A 19,817-nucleotide genomic window follows, 5' to 3' on the forward strand; every position below is an offset into this window, starting at 1 on the left:
TTTATTTCTCAGAGAGAGAGAGCGCACAAGCAGGGGGCGTGGCAGGCAGAGCAGGCAGAGCAAGAAGCAAGCTCCCTGCTAAGCGAGGAAGCCTGATGCAGGGCTCCATCCCAGGACTCTGGGACCATGACCTAAGCTGAAGGCAGACACTTAACATAATGAGCCACCCAGGCAGCCCTAGACCATTGGGTTCTTACTCCCTGTGATTCATGTTTGGCTTTTCACCCCTCTAATATTTGTCCTGTGCCCTTCCCCCCCATGTCTATTTCCTTTTTCCCATTTACCATATCACTAACCCAGGAACCAAGCCCTCAGGAATCCCAGTTATTTCAGTCTGTCACTTATTGTATGTAACCCTGGACAAGTTCTTTCTGCTTCACTTTCCTCATGTGCAAAATGAGTGTTAATAGATTGACCATAAAGGGCTGTTGTGAGGATTAAATGTCAGTGTATTCGAAGTGCTCAGAACCAGAACTAGTAAGCACTCTTATATGTTTGCTTGTATGTTCAGACTTGTATGTTTGAGATTATTACTCTACAAGCTGCTTTTACCCTTTTCCTGATATACTTTTTCAGTTACCTGCTCATAATTGAGTTGATACAGTATCTCACTGAACCTGAAGCAGTTAAAAACTAAGCAAAAAAGCTTCTAACCCTAAATTCTCTGTCACTCTCATTTCCGGTTTAGGTGATTCTTCTTTCCTTTTTGTTTTCCATCATATAACCTGTCATTTAGGTCTGATTGTCTCAGATCCATTTCTGTTGCTGTAGTCAGGCAATCATTTTGGCTGATTTTTTATTCCAATCATTCTCCCTTTATGCAAATGGTAAAATAATCTCCAGGCTTTGTCTTGTTCACCTGGAACATTGCTTGGCATGTAACAGGCATTCAGTATTTGTTAGGTGAATGACTCATGTACTGTATCAGCCACCTGTAGTAGGAAATCTAAACCCCCGAACCTTCTGTCAGGTTGTCACTATTGCTGTCAATCTAGTAGTTTCACATCATCGATTCTCTATTCATCTCAGCAAAACCTCTTGCTATATCCTATTTACCTTGTATTAATTCTTGTTCCCATGTTATTGCTATTTCTTGAGATGCCCTTTATTTCTATTCTGTGTCATGGCCAGAACACACTATTTCCACAGAATTTCTCCTTTTTTGCTCTACCAGTGTTAGTCACTCTTCTGTTGTGTGATGTCTCAGCATTTGGTTGATTTTCAGTGTATTTGTACTTAAAATCTCTGGTGGGTATGCCATATCTGCTTACCTCAGTTAGAAGTTTCTGGGGATCAAGAAAAATGTCTCTCTTGTAAACTTTCCTCCCCAGAGCTAGTGATGTGGCTTACACTCTTCCAGGTGTTTAGTAAATGTTCCTGCAGCAACTCTGTGGAATATGTGGAGTGGCCCTCATGAAATCCCACAGAGGTTATGTGTTTAGAGGTCATTATTAGCAGGGCAGTTTTGTCTTTCCTAAAGAGATACAGGGCTAGTAGATGGTGGAGAATTGGGAGTATATTGTTCGAAAGGGTCTGGGCCAACAGAGGAGTCATTCTGCTCTGAGTAGGTAATTCTGGGATAATAGTCAACTGTGGGCTAAATTGTAAACAAAGTTTGTTTTTATTGATAAATTGATCCCAGATATTTAACTTGGGGAGAGAGTAACCCATAAAAGTATAGCTTAAAAATGTAACTAAATCCTATCTGACATCATGGTCTGGACTTTTCCTCTATTTAGTTATTCAGAGCATGTTTAGAACTCAGATTATAATTTGACAGAAGTGAGGAAAAGAGTAAATAAGCCAGAAAACTCCATGTTAAATAAAATGCAAGTTTTCTCAAAATATTAAAGTATGAGGGCCAAGCAATACGAAGTCTGGGTAGCTGATTTCCAGCATCATAGGCATGAGCACTTCCTGAGCTGGAGTAAGAAGATATGCCATCTACTGGCACCTCTTTAATGGAATTTTTATCCTCACCCATTTGAGATCTGAAAACTGAATTTCTAACTTGCTGGGCTGAAGGACAGAAGGGAAAAGACTGCTTTCCAGGGAGGCCTGGCTGACTGATCTCAGGATCTTGAATGTGAGCCCCATGTTGGTGGGTAGAGTATACTTAAAAAAATAAATAAAATCTCTTCCTTTAGGGTATTATCTTAAAAAAAAAAAAAAGTAATGAATGAACTGGCAGATGATGACTGAAATTATTTTTTTTTTAGAAAGACTGCTTCAGGAGCCAAAGTACCTATTAGATTGTATGTTTGTTTCAAGATTGACATACACTCATGTTGTAGCACACTCATAAAAGCTGCTTCTGACATCTCTAGTTTTTCTAGAGAGGCTACAAATGTAAGCTGTCTTTCAGTCCAGACATCATTCTGCTTGCAGTTTGACTGCTTTTGTTTATAGTCCTGTTATTTTATATCTGTCATGGTACTGCAGGTGAAGAAGAATATGCAAACCTGGAAACCACTTTAGAGGTTTTCTGTCTCATTTTGCTAATTAAGAAGGGTATTTCAGGTTAAAAAGAATATTGCTCAAGGTTGCACAGCTGGTTCATAACAAGGCTCGGAGTTTCATCTTGGTCTACAGATTTCAAAGATAATGGTGCTTCTCTAAAAGAAAGTTTTTCTAGCAGAACATTGCCAGAATGTCGCTCTTGTACTTATCAGGCTGACCATACTATCAGTGGGTCAGTGGGATATCTACCTGAGGTGTTTTCTTAATGGAGGTGATGGTCTTTCGTGAACTCTGCACGTTCTCTTTCCTGGTTCTCCTGGTGGCCAGCCCATCTGGAAGACACTAGTTGGGGTCAGACACTAATGTAGGTTTCTTTGTCTCAGGACTAAGCTATATAAATAGTGAAGTTAGTACAACTGACTATACCCCTATTTATAAATAGCATTGATACTTTAGCATGATGCTTGCTAATTAGGGAACTACTGGTGATCACAACTGTGCTTAAAGTATATCTGTTTCTGCAATGTCCTAGCATTTGGATTAATTAGTGAACAGCACAGAGGCTGTACGGTATCTTTAAACACAGAGGAAAGGGGAGAGTCGTGTGTTATGCTTGGTGACTGAATTCTGACCCAAACCCATCTTATGTAATTTAGAAGACAGACGGATCGAAGCCATGCTGGACTGGTGACTTCCAGTCTCATTTTGGGTGCTTTGTATTTTCAGCCTATTGATAATGACAACAAAGATCAGCTTGTTAACTCATTGGTTCATTGATAATATTTCTCATTGTCCCAACCCTATATACTCATTATATATGAGTGTTTTGAATATGGTAGATTTTTTTTTTTTTTAAGATTTTATGTATTTATTTGACAGAGAGAGATCACAAGCAGGGAGAGTGGCAGGCAGAGAGAGAGAAAGGAAGGGAAGCAGGCTCCCTGCTGAGCAGAGAGCCCGATGCAGGGCTCAATCCCTGGACCCTGGGATCATGACCTGAGCTGAAGGCAGAGGCTTTAAACCACTGAGCCACCCAAGCGCCCCGATGTTTTTGTTTTTTATCAATCAGCTGACATTAACGTTCAGGTTGAGCAAAGGATGTGATATGAACAACCTTGTAAGAAAGCATTCATTAAGTGTGCTTTCAAGCTTCATAAGGAAAGGCCTGGGGATTATAATGCAGTTTATGCTTTATAAAAAAAAAAACAACAACAAAAAACTCAACAGCCATTAATACCTTCTTTTAAGCCATGAATGCTTCTTTTCCCTGAGCTATCTGGTTATAAACTTTGTACCCCTTTTATTCTTCCTTTTTAACCCAAGGCTTCTCTGTAACAGATTGACTAATTGAGGTTAAATACAACCCCTCAGTCATTTCTGTAGTGATTGTGCTAATGAGATTCATCTATGAGCCAGGAGCCAGAGCAGCTGGTAGGCTTGTCATCTCCAGTTTGTGGTCCCTTTGGATGAAGGACTTTTGGCCAAGTGTGTAGGAAGTCGAGGCACTAAGGAAACTGCTCTGGAACACTGTGTTGTGGTGAATTGAGCTAGGGATCTGTTTTTTGTGGTTGTTAAAGTTACTGACTCATTTCTTTAAAAAGATACCCCAATGCAATTTGAATATCCCTTAATTTGTGCCAGCATTAATAATATTAGTAAATTTGAATTCTTTTGTGCTTTCTTTTTCTTTATCATTTAATGAAAGTGTGAATGTCGTATGAAATGACTTGGAAAAGGTGAGGGAAAGGAGCTGGTGTCCTGGCTAAGGTAAAATTAGATAAACCCTCAAATAATTGGTTGTGGGCCTTGACAATGATTATTGCTAAGCAGCTGGCAATGATTGGCCTTAATATTTTTTTCTCTACAGTGGCAAGCTGGCAAGGGGTTTGAGCATTTTACAAAGTGTAAATAAAAATGTATTCATTTCGATGAAACTCTGTTTGTATCTTCTGTTTCTGAAGGTGCACTCACAGAGTGCTATGATGAACTGGGCAACCGATATCAGCTTCCAGTCTACTGCCTGGCACCACCAATCAACATGATAGAGGAAAAGAGCGACATAGAGACTCTGGATATTCCTGAGCCACCGCCTAATTCTGGATATGAATGTCAGCTCCGTTTGCGCCTTTCCACAGGCAAAGACCTCAAACTTGTGGTCCGCAGCACAGACACTGTATACCACATGAAGAGGAGGCTACATGCAGCAGAAGGTGTGGAACCGAGTAGCCAGCGATGGTTCTTTTCTGGCAGACCTCTTACCGACAAAATGAAGTTGGAAGAGCTGAAGATCCCAAAGGACTATGTTGTGCAAGTTATAATGAGCCAGCCTTTGCAAAACCCAACACCAGTTGAGAACTGATTGGTCCTATTGGCTGGTCCCAAGATCCCGCCTGTTCCTTTTTATTGTTGTCGTTGTCATTTCCTACTCTATGGCGTGAAATTTATTTTCACTGCTCTGAATTCCGTATGAATGGATTTAGTTCTGAGGAATTACCAGTGAAAACTTCCATCTGTGATGGAGACCAACAAAAATTATTAATAAAACACAAAGAGCCAGCCTTTGAGACTCATGTAATTAGTTTCTAATTTGAAAGGCAGTTAAAAAATAGATAACCATTTATTTTAAAACACCCAATAATGTAATGACTGTATTTAAATGATTTGGACTGTAAATAGAATGTTATGTCCATGAAGAACAGCACCAAGCACCTTGTGAATACAGATTAAAATACATATATATATATATATATATATATATAAAAATGTGTGTGTGTTTGTGTATATATATATATATATGTATTTTTTTTCCCCAAAAAACATCAATAACAGTTATAAAATGAGCTTTTTAAAATAGAAACTGAAAAGAGCAGTATTTGAGGTTCACTTCTATCTGGTCTGAATTCTTTGCTCAATTAATATTTAGCCATAAAGGAGCAGAGACTGGCTAATTGTGTTTCGGTATTGCTTTCCCCATCCCTGTATCTTGAGCTCCTTATTTACATTCACACTAAATTTTGGTGCCTTCCAGCACATTGGTGGCAGGTACCCTTCTGGAACACTAGGCAATAATTTAGTCAGTGCAGTCAGATCTCTGATTTTCAGCTGATACTCAGTTGAAAATTCTTTTGTCCCTTTGCTGCATAGATATTTTGAAATGTCTGTATAACAAAGCTGTTTTTATATCCAGGCTTAGAGGGTCACTACTATATTATACCTTCATCGATCTACCTACTCTGCTTGGGACTTTTCAGCGCATGCCCCCAAATGCACTGGGCCAGGGAATGCAAGGAATCAAGGACAGATGTTCACACTATAAGATAACACAGTCAATTTTTTCTTCCTCCCAGTTTGCAGGAAGGTTTTAAGGAAAACAAGTTGTATCTGTGCCTGGGAGAACTGTGCCTATTTTCAGTCTTTTAGAGAAAATATCAACTCCTAATTTACTGGTACGTGTATGGACGTCACTTAAACATCAGCAACGACACCAAATGACGAAACACTGCTTTATACATTAACTTTCCAGTTCACTGTTACCTCTACTTGTGGTAGATGACAGTTTTCCCCTCTCATCTTTCCTAGCAAAAAGTCAAATGAAGGGCCATCTGCAGATTAGATGAGAGGACTGCTAAATCTGGTGAGAGCACCTGATTCTCTCGCACTATATTGGAAAAAAGCTGCCAAGGGTTTATTTAATTTGGGGCCTTTGAAAAGTTAGTTCCAGAAAGAAGAGGGGGACTATCACATAATCACTGTAGCCCCGAGACTGTGATATGGCAAAGTAGAGGCAAGAAGGTACGTACACAGCTCTCAGTTGGAAATAATCAGACCTCCACACCTATTTGGATGTGAAGCACTATTAATTTTAATGGCAAAATGAAACTGCTAATTAGTTTAAATGTAAAGTTTAAAATGGTATTAAATTTACTGTAGCCTGATTAGATATAATATCTATAATTATAACCTACCTTGTTTCTGAGAGCTTTAACTACTTCCTTTTCTTTATGCAATCATTTTAAAGAAGATTGTGGCTATATTCAATTTAGGGTTGTTGATAATTGAATCTGAATTCAAGAGACGACAGCAACGGTAATTCCAAAGGAGTATTTTTATATTTGAAGGTGGGTCTTTGAAGGTGTTTGAACATAATGCCCCTGTCTTCAAAGAGTTTGTTACTTGTGTGCTACATGGAATAGTAACAGTTCTCAAAGTTTGACAACTGGAAAAGTGTTCAAACCTATTTTTCCTAAGTTGAATTGGGTGATATCATCAATAATCTATGGTAGCTAAGAAGGTTTTTTTTGTTTGTGTAGAGCTCTCTTAAGAATTTTGTTTTAAAGGTACATATACTTTGCATAACGATTTTCTGGGCATGTTTAACTAACCTGGGTGAGAAAACCATGGTGCTGTTTAATGTAAATAGATTGATATAAGATTGGACCAATACTTGATGTGTACAATTTTAGTATGTAGGGTTTTTGTGCTTTTTTAAAAAAAAAATGTTCAATTTTTCTCTTTGTCTTGGCCTTTATTCTGGGTTTTTAATTGTTACTCTCTATATAAGAGTAAACTGCCTCATTCTAATAAAACCTCTAAAAAGGTTTTTCTTCTTTTTAAGAACTTACTTCAATAAATAACAAGTTCATTTTCATCAGACTTAGGCTCCACTGTGCCAAACCACACATGGTTATTTATAGATATGATTTATCCTCCACATTGAAATCTTGGTCTAAAGTAGACTATTGTTTTTTTCTCTTAAGGCTCATGCCATAAATCAGAACTCATAACTCAGTTTTCTAGAAACACTGAGCTCATTTCTTATCCATTTTGGATCAAAGTGGCAGGTTTTGATAATTTTTTATTTAAAATAGGTAATACATATGTATGTGGGCAAATCCCAAAATACCAAAGTGAAAAGTCTCTCTCCAATCACCAGATGTATCAACTGTTACCAGTGTTCTTGGTATCTTGAAAGATACTCCAGCCCAGCAGTTCCTCAACTTGAGAATGCATCAGAATTACCTAGAAGGCATCTGAAAGCACAGATTGCTAGACTTTTCTCCCAGGGGTTCCACATTAGTAGGTCTGAGTGGGCCCCAGTAATTTGGATTCCTGAGAGGTCCCAGGTGCTGCTGCAGCTGGTCCGCAGAATCACACAGTGAAAACCATTGTTCTGATGTACATTGAGTGTATTCACCCATGCTACCCTGTTTTTTTCATAAGTACATACACCATTCACCTTGATTTCTCTTTAAAATGATGAATCTTGGGTCTGCCTCTTCTTATGGTTGCACCAGTCTTGTGTTGTTTGGACTTCATTTTGGTCAATTTGGCTACTTGCAATTTTGCTACTGTAAACCATGGTGCTGAGAAGTGTCCTTTTCTATAGCTACATCATTATGTCTATGTGCATCTATAGAAAGCACTCCTGAAGAGAGAATTGCTAGGTCAAAGAGTTATGCACAATTACCCTCCAGATTTTACCAATTTGATACGATAGCAATATAATTGCTCTTATTTTCTTATATATCCTAACCAACATTTTGTTCTTTGACAATCTAAGTGAAAATCTGTATCCTGTGGTCTTCATGTATTTTCTTTGTAGTTTAACATTTTAATGTATGTTTTAGGCCTTTTTTTTCTGCAAATTGTTTGTGTTTGCTCATATTTCAGGTGTACTTTGGCTTTTCTCCTCTTGATTTGTGAACTCTCTTTATTAAGGAAATTAGTCATTTTCTATCATGTGTTACTATTTGTTTTTGCCTTTGTATAATTTACACCATGTGCAAATTTTAAGTTTTGCTTGGTTGGATTGATCAGATTTGTATTTTATGGCTTCAGGGTTTTCTTCAGAAGGTTTTACCCAGTCAGATTATAAAAATTTTTTCTCATTTTTTTTAGTATTTCTTTAATGGTTTCATTGTCTGGAGTTATTTTGGTGCAAGGAATAGAATAGCAGCCCAGATTTATTAATTTGTTCCTTTGTTTTTGTACATAGTTAGCTAATCCCACTTTTCCTGATACTGCTTATTGAATTAATTTTCATGGGTCTTTTTCCCATTGATGGAGGAAAAATCACTATTTTATGATGGCTTTTAAAAAGACTATACTTTTTTAATGGTCTTTCTTATTAATTGAACAAATTACCAAATATACCTGTGTCCATCTCAAATTCTCAAATGCTATTGTGATTTAGTATTTAGACTAAAGAAAAGAAAAAAGAGGAGTGTGGCCGATAACCTCCCTTGCAGTAACTGGTCTCCTGCGATTTCTGTTCTCTGTCTCTGTGGGGGCTTTTCATGTGGGCAACTGCCCATTTTGGCAGGTGTCAGCAGAGTTGATTTGGCCGTTTCTAGTCTTGGTCTTTGGCATGAGGCAAGTGATGATAATACATAAGAGCTAAGGACTAGTGGAAAAGAAATGATTTCACGTTGCTTAGCTTCCTCAAAAATTCTTCCCTTTTTATAGCTGATAGAGACTGTGGAGTGACCAGTCCTGTGGTGCAGGCCTGAAACTCTAGTGCTTTCTTCAGCCCAGCCTGCTGGTCACCCCCTCTACAAGTGCAGCTCCTCTGCCCTTGCTTTGGCCCCTGAACAAGGGCGTGCCTTGCTGACTAAGGCATTCTGATGTAACTATGACTTAGTAATGCTATAGAGCGTTACCACCTTCCAAAGAACACCTAAATGTACTTGGTCTAACTGAGCTCTACCTTGAGAGCACAGTGGATTAACTCACTGTTGAAATAATGAAACTTAATTGAAACATCTATACACATACCTACAAGCACATTTTTTTAAACTTTAAATTTTATAATGTAATTGAGGAAAAGAGTCCTGAAGTAGACACTAACAGATTGGTTTTTTTGTTGTATGTCTAGTCCCCAAAGAATGTCACTTTATCCATGCTATTGAATTTTAGTTTTTATAGAGTTTCAGTTTGGGCCCATCCGAACTAAACGCTCAGTTTCCTGAGTCTATTCTAGAACTGCACAGTTTACAAAAATGTTCCTCCCCCCCTCCCTTAAATCTATCCATTTATTTTAGAGAGAGAGTGGGGGGTGGTGGCACCTAAGGGTAGAGGGAGGGAGGGAGAATCCTCAAGCAGACGACCCGCTGAGTGCGGGACAGGAGCTCAATCCCAGGACCTGGAGCTCATGACCCCAGCCAAAGTTGGATGCTCAACTGACTGAGCCAGTCAGGCACCCCTGAAAATGTGCTTAAAAGGATCTTTTAAAATCTGAGAGTTGCACCCTGATACCTTTTATAGTCACTCTGATGATTTCCAGGGAGGAGGGGAAACTCAATCCTGAAACTGGTCATTTGATGTTCATTTTAAATTAGGTTGAAATAAATGAATAAATTATTTTAAATATTAATTTAAAATGTAGTCAGTCAGAATTATAACCTGTGATACTTATTATCTTGTACTTTCCCTTTGCCCCCATGGCCCCATTCTGAAGCAATAAGAGGAACAGTATCTTCTTGCTTTAGAGACTGTGTCTGTAAAAAACATATGCCATGGTTCCTTTTTGTGTATCTCAGGAGTCTTGCCCTAGGAAAATGAGAAAGAGAAGCCTTTCTAAGACCTTGGTATAGTTTCTCCTCCCACAACTATGTGTAGATCTTAGGCTGTATGCCAGCAAAAGCCATCTAGGATTCCAGAAAAGAGGCAGAAACGTATCCCAAGTTAAGCTTAATGGCAAGGCCCTTTGAAAGGATGGTGGGTTTCCAAATGTCATTTTCCAGCCAGGTAGTACTAGTCTCTCAGTTCAGTACTCTGTGTAGGCATAGTAGCATCCACACTTGTTTGCCAGAGGATATTCTTCTCAGAGAACAAGTGCACTTTCCACCACATCAGAGGAAGAGAAGAGCACGGTTCTGAGTGCTTTGTATCTTAAATACAGAGTGTTCACAGTAATGAACATGATTTCTGTTCTTAACAAGTTTGACTTATGAACGACAATCTTAGATAAGCAGTATTCTTTTCTGTTGCGCATTGACAGTGATTTTTGTGGGTGATTAGGTAACTCGAGCTCTGAATGCCTTATGGTCAGTCATGTTGCATAACTGATCCTTAAAGAAATTCTTGGTTTATAGTAAATGAGCTGTACCTCTTTAGTTGGCCAAACTTGTTCCTCAGAAGTTTATGGTAGGAAGAGATGTGATATTTAGCATCATGCAGAAAGGATTTCTGAGCCAGGAAAATGCTGTCTTCAAACTTAAAGAGAATTTGCTAAAGTGGAAGTGAATTACTCAGATCACTTGCTTGGAGCATAGGCATTGAATTTGACCTTGAATTTGAATCACGGTTCTACCACTGGTACACCATGTGTTTTGGGGAAGGTTCTTAATTTCTCTTCGCCAAAATTTCTTCACCTGTAAATTCTGGGTAACACCTGACTCACAGGGTTATGAGTATAAATAACTTGATGCACTTAAAGCACCTGCCTAACCCGTAGCAAGCACTTACTATGGGTAGTTACCACCATTACTATCACAGTACAATCAGGGAGGGAGGATTCACAAGCCCCAGGCTGAAAACATTTGTAAATTATTCAAGGCATTAATTACACAAAATTAAAATTATGCAAGGACATGTAATAATCATTCTACCCTAATAGATTTGTACAGTTGTTTGAGTACCTAACTTTGTAATTCAGGTCCTAGATAGAACACAGCTCCCATATCCCTAAAGGTCTGTTTCCCTTATAGGTAGGGGCGCTTCACCATTTGCCAATTTCCAGTGTCTCGCATCCAGGTGATTTTAGCTTAATGATTGAGAGAACAGACAGGATTCTGAGCTTATTAGATCACTAGGGACAAAGAGTGGGAAGGCGGGGTGCCTGGGTGGCTCAGTGGGTTAAGCCTCTGCCTTTGGCTCAGGTCATGAACTCAGGGTCCTGGGATCGAGCCCCGCATGGGGCTCTCTGTTCAGCAGGGAGCCTGCTCCCCACCCCACCTTCTCTCTGCCTGCTTCTCTGCCTACTTGTGATATCTCTCTCTCTGTGTCAAATAAATAAATGAAATACTTTAAAAAAAAAAAAAAAAGTGGGAAGGCATCACCGTCTTTCAGCAGTTTAGCTCCAGACAATATTTGTAATTCTTTGGATACACTTATGAATAGTGTTGATCTGAAAAGCAGCAGCAGAATTGAGACACATCCACAGAGAAAGTGGTTACTTCACATTGTATTTATCATGAGGTCAATAAGTTCAAGTTAAGAACCTGCTGATCAAAGAGCACTTATTTGAAACTTTCATGTGTAAAAGCCAATGTAAAAATATCCACTTAGAGTTTCTAAATTTATTTTTAGATATGTTAATAGTTGTGATTACTTATAGTCTATTTTCAGATACATTTGTTCCAAAAAACTGTTTGAGGGTCACATTAACGTGATGAAGCCTTTTCTTTTTGAGCAGATCCTTTTTCCCTTTCTTTTTCTCTGCTTTCTGCCTCTCCTGGTATTTGTCCATGGTGAAGATAGTAAACAGCTTAAATTCCTTGTAATTAAGACGCTTTTGTTGGGGGAAAGAAAGAAAAATTATTTCAGGAAGGATTTGATACTTTGTTTCAGATGACAGCAGGATTGTAATCATTTCCCATTTAAAAACTTGGAAACTTGAAGAGGCTTAGTAATTAGGGCATAATTATAGTCTGATTGTAGTCTAGGAGCCGGGAACAGAGAGTCTTTGTGAACTCTAAAGTGACCGTGGATCACTTTCTTACTTCTGCTGCTTTCTTACTTCTAGACTGGTCTAGATGCTTCAGGCTGACACCTGAAGGTCTACCTAGTGTGATCCATCTTTTTCAACCTTAGCTCCCACTTGCTTTCCCAGCATAGACTTCCTTTTTTTTTTTTTTAATTAAAAAAAACTGTTTTAAGTAGGCTCTGTACCTAGTGTGAGGCTTGAACTCATAACCCTGAGATTAAGAGTCCTGTGTTCTACCATCTGAGCCAGCCAGGTGCCCCACAGACTTCCTCTTTAAATAGGTAGAATTCAGGGTCTTCACCAGAGTTGTTCTCTCTTAGGATTTTGCTCATGTATGTTCCCATCTGTACTTTACTTACTTAAATCTATAAACCCTTCCCCCAACATAAACTCCTGCCCTATGTATTTCCTTCTCTAAACTTCTAAACAAAATTTTCTTCACTAAGTTTCTGTAATTATGCATCCATCTATATGATAAAACACTTAGCCCTCTCTCTTCAAAGGCGTATAAATCTCTTCAGTTTTTTTCTGATCCCAGTGCCATGACACACTTCAGCAGGTTTTCCCTACCCATGTCTGCAGTAGGGAGTAGGACATTATCTCTGCCTTTGGCAGAGAGCCTGCCAGATCACACTTACACGGTCACCTGTGATGTCAAAGTCATGGTAGAGCTCTCTGAGGCCCTCTTTCTTAATATTGAAGAGAAAGTTGTACATGTGGAAGTTTTCTGCACCAATTCTCAGTGCTCCGTCCAGGTCAAGCAGCTCAAAGACAGGCCGGGAATGGCGGAAGATAAATTGCTCTTCCAAGTGGTTCTGTTGAGAGAAATACGTTATACAAGGAACAGTGTTGGTGCTACTTTCCAAACTTGGGCTGCTTTGGACACCTGGATGGCTCAGTCGATTAAGCATCTGCCTTCGGCTCAGGTCATAATCCTGGGGTCCTAGGATCCAGTTCTACAGCAGGCTCCTTGCTCTACAGGGCTCTTGCTTCTCCCTCTACCTCTGCCTCTCCCCCTGCTTGTGCTTTCTCTCTCTCTCTGTTATATGGATAGATAAAATATTTTAAACATTTCTTTAAGAATTAATTTTAAAAAGTGACCTCGGACTGTATTTACATCCATTTCCTAGGGGGCTAAAAACAAAAGGCAAAATCCTAGAAGCTCAGGGTTGAAAGGCTTCTATGGTCAATGTTTCAAGTCCTTCTCTTCAACATCGTTTGAGGGGAACTTAAGCCCCCTGTTGTGATCAATTGTGCTAGAATGAACCCTTGTCTCTACAACACATTTCCTTACATTCGGTGAAAATCTACTTGTGAAATATCACAGTAAGGTGATAAGATCCTGAACACAAGTTTCCTTTACAAGGGAAGTAGATAAAGACACATTGGGAGTGAGTGTGTCTGAGGAAAGGTAGGAACCCAAAGAAGAAAGTTTCTCATCTCCATCGTCCCATCCCCTTTAGAAAGTTCTCCAAGAAAACCAATCACTGAGAGTGTGAGGCACTTGGGATGCCTGGTGGCTCTTTAGGAAGGACAAGGAAGGGCATGCCAAGGAGGGAAGCGGTAGGGTGAGGTCTACAGAAAGAGGATGCGGGAGGGCTGAACATGGGCAGCAGGGCGCGTGAGGCTGGGTGGCCTGAAGATTTCTAGGTTATAGACAGACCGTTTAGGAACCACAAGTAGTTCTCTCCCCATTTTTTTCCCTTCTTGTTTTGAGTGAAATGAAGACAACTCTGATGCAATCTTAATTCACTGTTACATTTTGCAAGATGGTGGAGGCAGCTAAGCTCTGCCGCCTCAGCCCTGGATCCTGACTTGTTACTCGCCTGTTGGGCCAGCAAGATGCAGACCAACATGTAGAACTGGTCAAAACCGATCTCGCCCACAGCGTTCCAGTCCAGCATGTTAAACACAATCATGATCTGTGTCCGGTTCCAGCTAGTCACGTGGTGAAGGAAGTGATAGAACAGCACATCTGTTAAGGCAGGAAGGTGAAGAGACCGATTATTCTGAGACTGTTCCAGATGCCGAACAAAAGGGAGCCACATAAATGGCAGCAATGCCCAAAGCTTGCTGACCCAGCGCAGTCTCAATAACACATTCTGTCTCTCTTCGTCACTCTGCCTTCAAGTTCTCAAACCTTTCTTGCCCTGGAGCTGGACAAGGAGTTGGACAAGGCCCTGTGCCCAGATCTGTGGAGGATGAGACAGTGGATTGGGCTCGATTCTTGAGCCCAGCTCACGTGCGTGACCAAGCCCACAGAGGTGTGTCCATAACCAAAAAAGGTGCAGGGTACTCCTCATACCGGACAGAGTTGAGTTCTCACTGGGGACTTCAGACACCTTGGAGAAGCTGAGCCTCACCTGGGTCTTTCACTCGAGATCATGAAAACAGAGAAATTTAAAAATCACTCCTGTAAATTTTCAGTATTCCTCATGCCTATGTGAAGCGCATGCATTTGGCGATGGGGGAAAGGAGCAATCTTGAACACCTCAGGGGCTAGGTGCTTTCACTGCCGCCTTTCACTGGACCCTGACACCCCTGCAGGGAAAGTGGTATCACACCCTTTTATAGTAAGCATCAGGTCGTAACAGGTCCGTTACAGTGCTTCTGTAACTATAAGGAGCAGACCATTCACTTGAGAATGTTGTAAAAATACAGACTCTGATTCATGAAACATGGTGCTGGACTGAGTGTACATTTCTCACAAGCTCCTCATGTTGCTGCTGCTGCTGGCTGGTGGATCCCACGGAGGGGTGGCAGACCTGGGACTCAGATGTCCGCCTGACATACTCTTTCCACAGTGAAGCCATGTCTTTTGCAGATTAATTAATACAGATGTATTCAATCATACAGAAAACAAATACTGTGACTTAAAAAACAGGGAAGGTTTTTGCCAGAAATTCCACTCACTGATCATCTGTCTCGGGGAGTTAAAGATAGAAGAAAGCAGCATGGGGACACATTTATAGGCTAGTATGTGGCTTATAGATTGTATATGCAAATCACCCATGGTAACTTTATAGAGATTTTGAAAAGTGTGACTTTGTGTACATGCTATGTCCCCTGGTCTGCTAGTTACAGAACCTATCTCCTGTGTAAAATATGACTCCAATAAATACATGAAACATCTTTGTAATACCCCCGGGGTCCTGGGATCAAGCCCCACATGAAGCTCCTGGCTCAGAGGGGAGGCTGCCCCTCCCTCTTCCTGCCGCTCGCCTGCTTGTGCTCTCTCTCTCTCCGTCACTCACTCTTTCAAATAAATAAAATCTATTTTATTTTATTTTATTTTAAGATTTTATTTATTTATTTGAGAGAGAGACAGTGAGAGAGAACATGAGCGAGGAGGTCAGAGGGAGAAGCAGACTCCCCATGGAGCTGGGAGCCCGATGTGGGACTCGATCCCGCGACTCCAGGATCATGACCTGAGCTGAAGGCAGTCGTCCAACCAACTGAGCCACCCAGGCGCCCAATAAAATCTGTTTTAAAATAACAACAGCAAAAACATCTATGTAGTTTGGTGTCCCAGCTGAATCTAGCTAAGAGGATAGCGAACCAGTCATCACAATGCCATGATTTGAGGGGCATCTGATGGTCTCCATATCCCTTCCTTATGCCCCACTCGGTATGAACATGTGGGAACAAAACATTATATATATCCACCTTTATATATATGACCTTTGTGTAGTTGCTCCTTGAGAAATGTTTCGGTGTGAGACTTAGGAGCTACTTAGCAAAAACTGTTTTTAAAGCAGCGGACTCTGGCACATGCATCTCCAAAGCCTTAAGTCGCTGCCTCCTTGAAGGCAAAACTTCAGGCTGTGCCTACACTCTCTCACAGCACTCCCCAGTCCCCTGGTGAGCAGAGGACAGGAGCATGACGTCACCTCTCGGGCTTTGCATCATCGCAGAGTGATGTCGTTACTAGGGAGACCAGACTTCTCGGCAAACATTCTGGTGAGACTAGGAGTGTAGGCTTGGGAGTCAGGAAGCCCTGGGTTTGTCCCAGCTTTTCTGTTTACACCCGGCCTTACAGTTGCCTTATCTAGGTCCGGGCTATTGCAAAGATTTGGTGACATTGTGTGTGAATTGATATGTAAAGAGAAAAACTGAGGCATGAAACTGTGAGAAAACGAAGGTGTCTTTTCATAATTTTGTGAAGACTGCATAAGCTCTTAAAAAATCTTTATGAAGGGGCACCTGGGTGACGCAGTGGGTTAAAGCCTCTGCCTTCGGTTCAGGTCATGATCTCAGGGCCCTAGGATCAAGCCCCAAATTGGGCTTTCTGCTCCACAGGAGACTGCTTCCCCTTCTCTCTCTGCCTGCCTCTGCCTACTTGTGATCTCTGTCTGTCAAATAAATAAAATCTTAAAAAGAAAAAAATCTTTATGGAAGGGGCACCTGGTGGCGCAATTGATTGAGTGTCCAACTCCAGATCAGAGTCTTGTGATCAAACCCTGTGTCCGGCTCCGTGCTCGGCAGGGAGTCGGCTTGAGAGTCTCTCTCTCCCTCTCCCTCTGCCTCTCCCCTGCTCCTTCTTGACTTCTTTCTCTCTCTCAAATAAATAAATTTTTTTAAAAAAAATCTTTATGGAAGAAATACCTTATTCATAAAAGACATTTATTTCCTTCAGATCACAATAAATGGATAGGATACTTGATTTATATCCAGTCCTTCAAAACAAAAAAAAACCTAAAAAAGCACAAAGGATTTTAATTGGTCCTCCATTAGTTTGTGCATTCAAAGGTAGGGTCAAGATCTTCAACACTTTTTGGTCACAAATAACCAAAAATTAGAAGGGATCCTGCAGATTATTGATTCAAACCTCCCACTTGATAGATGAGAAATCTTTTTGGGGCTCTTCAGGGTAATGACTGAATGGGGATCCCCCAGGAATAATTAAAATAATTAACAGTAAGTTCTTATCATGTGGTAGACACTATGCTAGCCATTTTCCACACATTATCTGATTTCATTTTTTTTTTCCAACCATGAGGTGTGCTCTATTATTAGAAGCCTCATTTATGGATGAGGAAAATGACCCTTAAATAGGAAGGCGACACGCTCTCCAAATCACCAAGGGGGAGCAAGTGTCCCCACCAGAGGCTGCGGCCTTCTCCTCCTCACTCAACTGCCCCTGGTCTCTAGTCTCGGTAAGTGATTTCTCTTGCTTCATTTAGAAGATAAAATATATATTATATATTCTGGTCCTGCGAGTTTTCCTGCACATTAGTTAAAAGCCAGGTAACAACTCAGAGGAAGCCCTGCTGACACACTGACCATTCAAGGTGTTGTTGCGGTGGACGTCAAGAAGATGAAAATACTCCAGCAAGGCCTTCACGTTCCTCACGGATAACAGGCAGTACAGCTTGTCCAGATAGAGGTACCACAGAAACGATCCTTGCTTCAGTCTCATCGTGGCCTTCATTAGGCTGAAGGTTCTGGCCACCTGGAACAGAAGAGTATTCTGCCTTGGAACTAGAACGTTGGACACAGAGAGGTTCTGGGAGCCAAGGCCTCCCTATGATGTAATGTTATGGAAGCAGAAACTGAAACTGCTTCCTCCCAGTCCTCTGCACTTGCTGTCAGGATTTATTATCTTTTTTTTTTTTTTTCTTTTAAGATTTATTGAGAGAGAGGGAGCATGCATGAGCAGGGGTGGGGCAGAGGGAGAGAGAGAGGGTCTTAAGCAGATTTCCCTGCTGAGGACAGGGCCCAATATGGGGCTGAACCTAAATCAAGAGTCAGACGCTAGGGACGCCTGGGTGGCTCAGTTGGTTAAGCAGCTGCCTTCGGCTCAGGTCATGATCCCAGTGTCCTGGGATCGAGTCCCACATCGGGCTCCTTGCTCCGCAGGGAGCCTGCTTCTCCCTCTGACTCTGCCTTCCACTCTGTCTGCCTGTGCTCGCTCTCGCTCGCTCTCTCTGACAAATAAATAAAATCTTTAAAAAAAAAAAAAAAAAGAGTCAGACGCTTAACCGACTGAGCCACCTTGTGCTCCATCAGGATTTGCTAAGTCTCTTGTTAACTTCATTATTCCCCTGCTGTTAAAATATAACCAGTTCTAAACTGAAATCACAGACCACTTAGAAATGAATGTGAGAACATGCTCTCCTTGCGCATAGAAACCTGTGCTATGTGGCCAAAGTGCTCGTCAGGGGAGTATTTATAGTTAGAAAATAAGAAAAATGAAAAAACATATGAAAAATTACTAAAACAGCCTTTTGACATAATCACCTACTACTACTATACCTAAAACTCAACATCATGCCTTAATGTCATTAAATATTCACTCAGCATTCACATTTCCTTGATTATTTCTTTAAATTGTTAGTAAATTAAGTCAGGAAACCAAACAGATCGAAGTGTTACATTTAGACTGTTTCTTAATATCTTCAGGTTCCTCCTTTCTTTTTCTTGCAATTTATTTGTTGAATAATCCAGATTGTTGTGTAGAGGGAAACATTCTGGTTTTTGCAGATTTTATCTCCAATGTGTTAACACGTCCCTCTGTCTCCTGTATTTTTTATAAGCTTGTAGTTAGAGCTAGTGTGAAAGCTGGTTTTAAGAAAAGACCAATAAAAACATAAACTTTTGGCAAGTGTGATAAGAAGAAAGATTTTTAAAATTGAGAATGAGGAAGAAACAATTATTGATATGGAAGAGATGAAAATACATATAAGAGTACTATACACAAACTCTCTGGGTGCCTGGCTGGCTCCGTCGGCAGAGCACGTGACACTTGATCTCGAGATTGTGGGTTTGGTTCCACAATGAGTGTAGAGGTTACTGGAAAATAAAATCTTATTAAAAAAGAGCTAAATTAGCTCTGTCTGATAAATATACTCTGTGAGCCACAGATCTGAGTTGGATATGTTATTTGAAATTTTCTAGTAGCCATTTTTTAAAAAAAATAAAAAGGGCTACCTGGTGGTTCAGTCAGTTAAGTGTCAGCCTCTTGATTTTAGCTGAAGTCTTGATCTCAGGGTCGTGAGTTCAAGCTTGGTGTTGGGCCCCATTGAGTGGAGCCTACTTAAGAAGGAGAAGAAGAAGAAGAGGAGGAGGAAGAAGAAGAAGAAAGGAAGGAAGAAAGGAAAGAACTGAAATTATTATAATTTTTTAAGATTGTATTTATTTGTTTGTCTGGAGAGCATGCATGGTTGGGGAGTGGGCAGAAGGAGAGGTAGAGAATCCCAAACAGACTCCATGCCCAGCACAGAGCCCACTGAGTGGCTCGATCTCAAAATCTCATGACCCCGAGATCATGACCTGAGCTGAAACCAAGAGTAGGATGCTTACCTGAGCCACTCAAGTGCCCTGCAGTGAAATTAATTTTGATAACATTTAACCCCATGTCTGAAATGTTATCATTTCAATTTGTAATCAATATATGTTTTAAATTAGTTATATTACAATTCTTTTTCCAGGTTTATTGAGATATAATTGACATAAAATATTTTGTAAGCTTAAAATGTACAACACGTGAGGTGCCTGGCTGGGTCAGTCGGTAATGGGGATGATTCTTGATGTTAGGGTTGTGATTTCGAGTTCCATGTTGGACATACAGTTTACTTAAAAGGAAAAAAAATATGCAGCAGGCTTTATCATTCTTCTAGAGAATTGTAAAGAGAGGAAACTCTCCAACTCA

The 19,817-nt window shown here is 40.4% G+C and overlaps 2 protein-coding genes across 4 annotated transcripts in view; one reads left to right on the forward strand and one right to left on the reverse strand.

Moving 5' to 3' along the window:
* UBTD2 (ubiquitin domain containing 2) overlaps positions 1-7,367 on the forward strand; it is a 61,434-nt gene extending 54,067 nt beyond the window's left edge. For all 3 annotated transcript variants that reach the window (XM_032337004.1, XM_032337005.1, XM_032337006.1), the window contains exon 3: positions 4,422-7,367. In XM_032337004.1, coding sequence (XP_032192895.1) covers positions 4,422-4,819 — 398 coding nt within the window. In that variant the 3' untranslated portion in view covers positions 4,820-7,367. The remainder of the gene's footprint in view (positions 1-4,421) is intronic.
* Positions 7,368-11,611: 4,244 nt separating this feature from the next.
* EFCAB9 (EF-hand calcium binding domain 9) lies at positions 11,612-17,634 on the reverse strand. Its single transcript, XM_032337008.1, has 4 exons — positions 17,450-17,634; positions 13,993-14,141; positions 12,805-12,981; positions 11,612-11,971 (listed from the first exon to the last, which is right to left on the reverse strand). Exons 1-4 carry the CDS (start codon positions 17,595-17,597, stop codon positions 11,792-11,794), a joined length of 654 nt encoding a protein of 217 aa, XP_032192899.1. The 5' UTR covers positions 17,598-17,634; the 3' UTR covers positions 11,612-11,791.
* Between the last annotated feature and the right edge of the window lie 2,183 nt (positions 17,635-19,817).

This window comes from Mustela erminea, chromosome 3 (genome assembly GCF_009829155.1).
Source record: "Mustela erminea isolate mMusErm1 chromosome 3, mMusErm1.Pri, whole genome shotgun sequence".
Taxonomy (NCBI): Eukaryota; Metazoa; Chordata; class Mammalia; order Carnivora; family Mustelidae; genus Mustela; species Mustela erminea.